This window comes from Tasmannia lanceolata, unplaced genomic scaffold (assembly GCF_043159265.1).
Source record: "Tasmannia lanceolata isolate RefF3 unplaced genomic scaffold, GAP_Taslan_0.1 ptg000002l, whole genome shotgun sequence".
Lineage (NCBI taxonomy): Eukaryota > Viridiplantae > Streptophyta > Magnoliopsida > Canellales > Winteraceae > Tasmannia > Tasmannia lanceolata.
In genome coordinates, this window is record NW_027518679.1 from 49624015 (window position 1) to 49633788 (window position 9774).

Genomic DNA, 9774 nt, shown 5'->3' on the forward strand with positions numbered 1-9774 from the left:
AATTACACTACTTGTTTTTCACCTTTTAATTAATTTTCATGATTGCCGTTATCACAATATGGTACTAATCAAAAGGGCAGTGATAAATCGACTCTCCAAATGGATAAATCGACTCCCCATGTGTCTATCTCTCTCCTCTCTCTCTGACCTAGAGGAGAGAAAGACACATGGGGGAGTCGATTTATCGATCCGGGGAGTGGATTTATCACTCCCTTTATCAAAATATGGTACTGATTCAACCATTCATTTGTTGGGCCCAATGCAAATAGGTTGTGCCCTCTATATCATCTGAAAAGGGACCACACAATTTATAAACCTCTATAGATTGGAGGGTTAGGATCATTCCATGGAGTTGATTTACAGATTGATCAACAAGATCAACGGTTCCAACTAGATGTTTCCTAAAATGGGACCCGATCGTATATGTGATTCAAAAGGCAATAACGACCTGGAAAAAGTACACGGAGGAAGATTTGGAAAAAGTAGATGGAGGACGATTTGTTGAATTATCCACACACAAGGGGCATTCCTGTCAAAGTATGTCAGTTTCAGACTTAGTCTTTTTCTTCTCTCTCATGAAGAAAAAGATCGGAAATAAAAGGAAGAAGCCCTTTTTGGCGAAAAGGGCTTAGTAGTTTCAGGCTTGCTAGGGTTTTTTCAAATCATCGAAATATCTCCTGTAAAAGCAATTCTATTCTCTAGGGTTTAGTAGTTTCAGGCTTGCTAGGGTTTTTTCATTTAATTCGATTATCCGTGTAAGAAATTAGGGCTAGGGTTTACTAGTTTCAGGCTTGGTTGGTAGGGATTTTTCATTGAATTCGATTTTCTAGGGTTTAGTAGTTTCAGGCTTGGTAGGGTTTTTTCATTGAATTCGATTGTCTGTGTTAGAAATTAGGGATAGGGTTTACTAGTTTCAGAATTGCTAGGATTTTTTCATTGAATTCGATTGTCTGTATAAGAAATTAGGGTTAGGGTTTACTAGTTTCAGAATTGCTAGGGTTTTTTCATTGAATTCGATTGTCTGTATAAGAAATTACGTTTAGGGTTTACTAGTTTCAGAATTGCTAGGTTTTTTTAATCGAATTCGACTCTCTGTGTAAGAAATTAGGGTTAGGGTTTATTAATTTCAGAGTTGCAAGGGTTTTTTCATTGAATTCGATTCTCTGTATAAGAAATTAGGGCTTGGGTTTATTACTTTCAGAATTGTTAGGGTTTTTTTCATGGGGGGTGGCTTTTCGAGCTTTATATCAGAAGGCCATGTGGATTCTCATTTGAAACCCGGCCTCGGAGAAATACCTGAAGGTTGTGTGGCATTAATTCTCCTTCATCTCGATCCTATTGACATCTGCAAATTGGCGAGATTGAATCCTGCTTTTCGTGGCGCGGCCTCGGCCGACTGTGTTTGGGAATCGAAACTTCCTGGAAATTATCAGATCCTTGTGGAAAAACTTTTCCATGAGGTTCCGTTGGATTTCACAAAGAAAGAGATTTATTCGTGGCTCTCTCGGCCGAATCCGTTCGATGGCGGCACAAAGGTTTGCTCCCTCTTTGTTTCTCTCCCTCTCTTCAGATCATGTTTGGATTGAAAGAAATACATTTCTGAGGGAAAATGTTATTCTTGGCAAAAGTTTTTCTTTCCATGATTTAGAGGGAAATGATATGATTGTGGCTAATTTAGAGGGATACTGCCATAAATTGAAGAGGTCCCCTCTAAGTACAAATTAAATAGGGTTGGTTCAAGTTATTCTTTTTTCCTGTGTAAAAAAGTTAGAAATTTTAGAAATATTTTCCTTTCCAAACTTTTCCAAAAAAATCCTGCAATCCACACAGGGCCTTAGGTTTGCTAGATTGAATAAAAATCTCATGGGCCTGTTTGGTTTGCTAGAAAAACGTTTCTGATGGGAAAAAAATTGGAGAAAAAAAATCCGTTCTAAGATATAGAGGGAAATGATATAATTATGGTTAATTTAGAGGGATAACATCATAAATTGAAGGTCCCTCTAAATAAAATTTGAATAGGGTATTCAATTTTTATTTAGAGGGACCTTCAATTTATGATGATATCCCTCTAAATTAATCATAATCACATTATTTCCCTCTAAATTGATGAAAGTAAATGTTTTTCTTGCAATCCAAACAAGGCATTGGGTTTCTTTAAATTTTGAATGAACTAGAAAATGAAGAGATCTTATGTGGGTTTGTTACTCGTCTTATGCTAAATTGGATTTTTTTTTTTTTTTTTTTTTGGTTCTTTTTCTGTAGGAGGCGTGGTTGGAGAAGAGGACAGGTGGGATTTGCTTGTCAATTTCTTCAATGGCGTTAGCCATAACAGGGATTGATGACAGGAGATACTGGAATTACATTCCGACTGAGGAATCAAGGTATCTCTTTTTCTCTTGTCTGCAAAGTTATTGAATGATCCGTGGAGATGGGAAAAGATTGTTTTGAAAGATATGATTATATATGTGCCTTTACGTTTATAAAATCTATGTTTTTGCATGTTTAGTTGCCAAAATCCACCTAGACAGATATAATTTGTGTTTTGTGTTTTCTTTATTTCTTTTGGTTATCAGGTTGGACCTTGCACGATCAAGAGCAATAACTTGAACTTTGTTATTAGTGGATTCTGATATGTTTCTTTTGGACGTCTGCTTTTGCAAGTTTTTTATCTGGTTTACATGCCACTTTACAATATCATGAATTGGATATTTGGTTTTCGAAATCCAAATTCAACTCCAAATCCAAATCTAAGGTGTATCCAAACGGTCCCTTGTGGAATTTGATCTGAAAATTACAGCTCGCCGATTGGGTTCCCCTTAGTCTTGAGAAAGTGGAAGGCTGAATCCAGTTCTTCAGGAAGCGTTGCAAATTTTGAATTCCTTCTTATGTGGACCTTGTTCCAGAAAATCCTGCAATACCTAGAAACCCTTTTGTTTGGCATGACTGTGGTTCTCTGCCCCAAATTTTGTAGAGTGATGGGCTTGGGTGTTCAACCACCCTTTCTTTGGGTTGCAACAAATCTCTAATCCTCTAGGAGATTCCACAGAATGCATTGCTAGGCCTTGAGTTTCATGTTTGTTTTTTATTTTCTGCTGCATTTGTGGTGCTTTTGCATCATTGGTAGGCTGGCTTTCTAGGAGCGTATCCCTTTTTTAAAGGTAATTCCTTGTACTTTCCATGAGAGCTTCTCTAGCATGGTAAAGCTTGGTCTTTAGTCTAATCAATTCTTTGAAATCTTGAAATCATTGTACTGGCGCTCAGTTCTTTTCTCCTTCTGGCGTATACAAAAATGGTATTTTTTGAAGTAGACGGGCTTTAAAGTTTTGAGCTCAGTATAGGGTAAACGGGCTATTTTTATGTAACAAAATTACCAATTTTTAAAGGTCCATGTGATAAAGAAATTAGCCATGTTCCCTCGAAGGAATTTATTTCACTGTTATTAACTTTCAAGTGTCAAAAGGATAAATGTCATTGATGTCCGTATTATCTAGACAAGCATGCATATGCTTAACTTTCAAGTGTCAAGGGTAAGGGTCATTGATGTCCGTATTATCTACACAAGCATGCATAGTGTATGCATGGTTTAAAATTTCGACCGAAATCCGAAATTTCGGATACCGATGGGGACCGAAACCGAAAATTTCCGAAATTCAATTTTTCGCCATTTCAGTCCGAAATTTCGGTTTAAAGACATTATTTATTAAAAAAAAAAATGTGCTGAAATTTTGAAATTTGGGTCTGGAATTTGGAACCAAATTACGAAATTTCGGTTTTTGGTGGGGTCCGAAACGGTTACCGAAACCGAAATTTTAAACCATGAGTGTATGTTCTCAAACACCGATACGAGTTGTCTTACTCAGATTTCGTAAACACATGATATACATACATATTAGAAGCTTTAAAGATGAAATAGAAGTCAGTAACTATAAAATGCTAAGAATAGGCATTTCTGTTGTACCATATGCTAGATACTACATCGTTTTTTAAGGGTAAAAGGGTTTTATTAAGAGGGAACAACTGCTAGATACTATTCGTATACAGAATATTTGACAGTGCATAATGTTGTCAATAATTTGATATGAGAAACTACTCAACTCAATCACTTGCTGCCGTTATTCAGTTTTCTGTTGAGGTCTGTGCAAGCCGAGTGGAAGAAGAAAGCTACAGAGATGGAAGTGGAACTAAGCCAAAAGGAAGACTCAAGCTAGTCGTGAGAGTGGTTGCCCCAATTGGATGAATGCGGGAGTGAAGTAGTGTGGCCGGTTTGGTTCCAGAGCTACCAAGCTACGATTAGGAAGGTTGTTTAAGGCTTGGGTCTTTCTCCTACTAGCTTCCAAGCTGTTGAAAGGGTTATGAATCAACTTAGGCTACTCATGTCTATTGGCGGTTACGAGTCAATAGAAGTGCGTTGACTTTGGTTCTTAAGGCCACCTCTACCCATGCATTGCTCCTAGGAAGACTGCCAAATGCATTTATAAAGCATCAGTCATTTTCGAAAAAAATGAATAAAGCATCAGTGCCAACAAAACCCCAGTGCATTTTATAGTCAACAACCCGCTCAGACACGAAAGCCAATTCGCCTTAGAAAGGAAATGTCAAAGAGTTTCGTCACATGCCAATGCAAGTTCCTTCAATTGGTAGAAGCAGATATTTCATTTCCAGTTCAAGCACAGTTGATCCAGGCGGTTAGGGTAGGGATGGAGCACAAGCTCTGGGAAAGGGAGATGGATGGAAGAACTTCTGGACGCAGTAACACGGGGAGACGAGTCACCCATGGACACCCACCCACCTATGGAAGAGTAGCATTAGGAGCGGGTCTCATAATTCTCGGTGGTGCGATAAGAGGGCATGAGAAATGTAATCTTTCTAATATAGTAAAATGGAGTACACGGCCTATAGTTTTTTTCAATGGCAACGATATATTAAACATAGCCTATAGTTTGTCACAGTTAGAGGTTTTTATATATGTACTAGACTCACACCTACAATGTCCAGCTAGCTTCACAGTATTTCAACCAAATTATCTATGGAGATACTTTGATAATCACACGGCATGTGTTATAATGTATAGTGAATGAATAATATGAAGGTAAAATGAATTTTTTGATACCCCAAGTATAAGAGCTGTGGAGTAATAGATCATATGATTATTGTCTAAGACCTGGGTTAATTTTTGATACCACAAGTATAATAGTTTTAGTGTCATAGATCATATGGTTTGGTTAATCTATTCTCCAAATTGAGTTTGGACCAAGTCTTAAGAGTTAATCTGGTTTGTAAGCTATGGTCCAGTAAATAAGATGTGCAGATTTGCCTTGTGTTGTATACATGTTTTTCGTCCAAATGTAATAAAACATGGTATGACTCCAATTCTACATCCAATTCCAACCTCTGATACACATATACTTGTGTAGGCCCAAAGTATTCTCTGACACTGTACAAAATCACTAATCATACTGTATATTGTATGTACAGTGTATACTTTTTTTGTTCAAAATAACTATCATATTTCAACCATATTTTACTCTCATCGAATTAACTGTCATGCATTTTGCTTGTTAATGTTGCATATTTTACAATATAATTTTGACTTTGGGAACCTTACCTATTTTGAATTTATTATTAATTTCATCTTCTAATTTAAATCTAGTCAAGTTTTATAATGTGTATTTATGCATATCTTATGTCTCATCTCATAGGATGGGATACATCGGCATTTGTGTCTTACATTTTTTAAAATGTCAAGTCATGTCTTCATTCTAGCTATATCCGTATCCGGCTATCATAGTATCCAAGATTATAATATGTTTGCATGATCACTTCTGCTTGATGTTTTTCTACTTGGAATAAAACCCTGACCTTACCCACTTCTTTATAGTCTAGTATAGGTACTCTTAGTTTTGAAAGGTGTTCTTTACTGGCTGCTTTTGGCTACATTGAACAGCTCCCTTCTGCTGCTTCTAGGGGCATCATGTGGCAATTTTTCTAGAAAAAAAGGGCTTAGATGTGAGTGATGGGGTGCCCAAAGGAGAAGTTAAAGATTGTCTCAACTTTCAAGGGAATAGTTGAATATTATACAAATAAAAGCGAATATTTTTTTGTGTTATTGATGTCTATAATCTACTAATGCAATTTTTTCTTTTGTTTGAGATGTTTCTACTTTTACTATTAGACTTTTCCATATGCTCCCCTTCTTCTTTTAGCTGAGCTTTCCCCTATTTTACAAACACTTAAACCATAGTACATATTGTGTAATAAAACAGGAATATTAAGATTATGGGGTTATATCCCAACTTATCCACAAAACAAAACTTAAGCAGCATTGCATCAGTTAGGAAGATACTTTAATAATTAATACTGTATTAAGGAACCAAAAGTGTGAATTGAATTTACTGGAACCTGCTTCATATTATCCTGTATAAGCATCTAAACTTTCGCTTATTGTTCTTGAAATTCTTGCCCCTTTCTTTGTGCTATTGTTCTCAGATATCTTTACATGTAGCTATTGATGAGTTACCACAAACGATAAGGTTGAATTAAAGGTTATTGATTCAAAGCATCGACTTTCTTGCGTGTAGATTCCACACAGTTGCCTATCTCCAACAAATTTGGTGGTTTGAGGTAGATGGAGAGGTTGAATTCCACTTTCCAGTTGGGACTTACAGCCTCTTCTTCCGGCTTCAGCTAGGCCGGACCTCCAGAAGATTCGGACGTCGGATCTGTAATCAGGAACACATCCATGGATGGGACATAAAGCCCGTGCGCTTTCAGCTATCTACTTCAGATGGGCAGCAAGCTTTGTCCCAGTGTTATTTGGACAAACCCGGAAACTGGATCAATTACCATGTTGGGGATTTCATTGTCAAGAACTCTGAAACTTCAACAAAGGTCAAGTTCTCAATGACCCAGATCGATTGCACCCACACCAAAGGTGGTCTTTGTGTGGATTCTGTGTTGATATATCCCAGTGAATTTTAGACAGATGGGGAAGGGTTTTTGAGTGTCAGAGCTGCCCAAAAAATCAGAATCAATTACAGGTAGGTTTTTTAGGGATCTCCCTAGGGCATTGTATGCATAGAGGTCTATATATTCTGTTTTTTTTTTTTTTTCCATTATTTTGAATAAACATGAGGTGTGTAAATTGTAAATACAGGGATGCTTTTTGTAGCATTGCCAGAGGCCTCTTGCATTTCTCATTCTTTTGGGCAAGTGTTGGATATTAATGAAATTTTGCTCATTTTCTTTTCCCTACTTTTTTTTTTTTTTGCATATTTCAGGTCTATTTTGTTGAAGAATTGAGGGTTACTGTTGGAGATGAGAGAACAGAAATGTGTTGCTTCAAGGCGTGATATCACTTTCCTTAAGACAAGATTTGCCCCCACCAGTAGTGTGCAAAGGGGCTCCGCGAATTGCCTCCAAGATACAATGAAGCCTAGCAGGGAAGCCCTACTAATGTTTGATGACGCCTCGCACTTAGGGCTGCAACTTGAGCCGGGTTTTACCCGACCCGCATCGACCCGACCCGAAAATAGCTTGGGTTGGGTTGAGGTTTCATGGGTTTCGGGTCGAGCCGGGTTGAGCATTCAAAAGCCCGCATGAATTTCGGGTCGAGCCGGGTTTGAAGGGGCCCGACCCGACCCGACCCGACCCGAGTTACATAAGTTATAGTATGTACATTTTTTTCTATTGTTAGTTAAAAGTTAAAAGTGAAAACCCACGCACCCACTGTTATTGTATGTGAGTGTAATTTCTGCTTCTATGAGTTGAGTTGATTCAAGTGTTTGATTCAGCATTGTTTGATTGTAACTACAACATTGTTTGATTACAACATTGTTTGATTCAAGTATAATGTGAGTGTAATTACATCATTGTTTGATTCAAGTGTAATGTGAGTGTAATTTCTGCTTCTATGAGTTGAGTTGCCTTGCCAAATAAGAATTTTCCTTCAAAAATTGCGTCAACGTGAAAAAACCCGACCCGACCCGACCCGAGATTTATCATAGGTAGGGCCGGGTTTGGGAATCGTGGGTTTTCCGAAAAAAAAACCCGACCCGAGATATTTCTCGAGTAGGGTTGGGTTCTCCAAAACCCGACCCGCCCGACCCGAGTTGCAGCCCTACTCGCACTAGTGGAATCAAACCCGAAATGCCCTTCAGAAATTTCAAGCCTTAGAGAAATTTCAAAATACTATTTCTGCAGAAGAACAGTATCTAGAACAGTAAACAAAAAAAAAAAATAGTATGTAGAAATACTTGGGGATTTTGAAAGAATGTAGAAGAGAGTTTAAAGTCTGTCAGAACAATCTGCTCTTTTTATAGAGCCTCTGGTGTCTTTTCAGTGTAAAGAACACCTCTACAGGGCACATTTTAAGAGTGTTTGAAATCTGACCGTTAGATTGCACCCATTTATTATTGAGCGGTTGTGATCGATCCTAGAAGTGATTTGTTGGGTTGTGCACAACCTTCCTCCAAACCTGTAACTGTTAGATCAACCATCTACGGTGCGGGACGCACCCCTTGGGCTCTTGACCATTGTGGGAAGGGACACAACCCATTGGATCACATCTGCTGACCGTTGGTGTACTAGGCCGTCTATTAGGTCCAACCCCAACCGAACCATTCGGCCCAACCATCAGACCGATTCACCTCTATTTTGATCCAACGGTCCAGATCAAATCTGAAAAAATTAAAGGCTCCAAGTGCAAAGTGCGCCTAAAAAAACGTCAATATGCGCTCTATAGCCCATTGCCTACGCCGCGTGTGCGAACGGTGCAATGTGTTGGTTCAACCCAATGTACAACCAAACATGTAGTAAAGAAGAGTAAGGCTTCATAAGCCCTTCTCTTTCCTTTTTCTCATTTGGTACGAGACTATCTTTTCAACTAGACTTCTACATCCTTCTGTAAAAAGCAAATCTTTCCAAGAAATTTTTTTTTTTTTCCCTTTTGATAAAAACATTTTCCAAAAACACTAAAACATGCAAAATATATGATTTTGAAAATCCAAAATCACTAACATTTTTCAAGTCAATCGAGTCGTCTACCTTTTTTGGCCTGAACTCTTATTTGAATCTGAGTTTTGTCTTACCAAGTTAATCAAAACATATTTGACTCACCTGAGTTGATGAAAAATTGACCGCATCGATTATTGATTTTCTTGAGTTGAGTGAGATTTAACTTGGCCAATTCTGCTTCCAACCTGAGTTTTGTATGACTGGTGTAGGTAGACGTTACCACTTGAACATGGAGCACTAAAAAAGAAAAGAAAAATGGCAGGGGAACCAAAGAATCTGCCCGATTAGAGAAGTGACGAGAATTCCTGTCTTCCACTGGCTTGGAGAGATGGGTTCTCACAAATTTTAGGCCCCGTTGGTTTTGAATTTTGAGAATTGATTTTCCAAAAGTTGATTATTGGACTCAAAATTTGTTTCAGATTTTCAGACCAACTGTGAGTCCAAAACTATTTATTGAGCTCAATATTACAAGAAGGCATAGACCATCGCTTACACTTTTTATGGCCAGTACTTTGTCAATGCTCAAAGCTCATTGCCCCGAAATTTCATGAAAACTAGATTTTTGTTTTATGCCAACCTATTCATCTAGTTCCAACAACTACCGCCTTGTTTGGTTGTTCAAATGTGAGAGATCAATGCCGATGATCTTCCGAAGATCTGCCCAAACTCCCTTTAACCACCAGACAACTTCCACACCTTTTGTTTCCTACTCGGCGGCAATGTTCCTTCCTCTAATCTTCTCCTCATTCTTGTCTTATTCCC

General features: G+C 38.0%; 1 protein-coding gene across 2 annotated transcripts; it reads left to right on the forward strand.

Moving 5' to 3' along the window:
• Nucleotides 1-551: 551 nt before the first annotated feature.
• Nucleotides 552-7860, forward strand: LOC143876856 (F-box protein PP2-A12-like). Of its 2 annotated transcripts, XR_013250488.1 has the most exons (4): nucleotides 553-1535; nucleotides 2263-2381; nucleotides 6579-7037; nucleotides 7278-7860. XR_013250488.1 is itself a non-coding variant. In XM_077378550.1 (3 exons), the coding sequence occupies exons 1-3, from the start codon at nucleotides 1221-1223 to the stop codon at nucleotides 6976-6978; spliced, it is 834 nt and encodes a 277-aa protein (XP_077234665.1). In that variant the 5' UTR covers nucleotides 552-1220; the 3' UTR covers nucleotides 6979-7251. The 2 variants fall into 2 exon arrangements, 1 of the variants encoding a protein (XP_077234665.1); XM_077378550.1 differs by lacking the exon at nucleotides 7278-7860 and having other exon boundaries at nucleotides 552-1535; nucleotides 6579-7251.
• Nucleotides 7861-9774: the final 1914 nt, after the last annotated feature.

Coding starts and splice junctions, on each gene's coding strand:
- LOC143876856 (XM_077378550.1), top strand. CDS start 1,221: ATGGGGGGTGGCTTTTCGAGCTTTATATCAGAAGGCCATGTGGATTCT. Junction 1,536..2,262: donor CGTTCGATGGCGGCACAAAG/GTTTGCTCCCTC, acceptor CTTTTTCTGTAG/GAGGCGTGGTTGGAGAAGAG. Junction 2,382..6,578: donor ATTCCGACTGAGGAATCAAG/GTATCTCTTTTT, acceptor TCTTGCGTGTAG/ATTCCACACAGTTGCCTATC.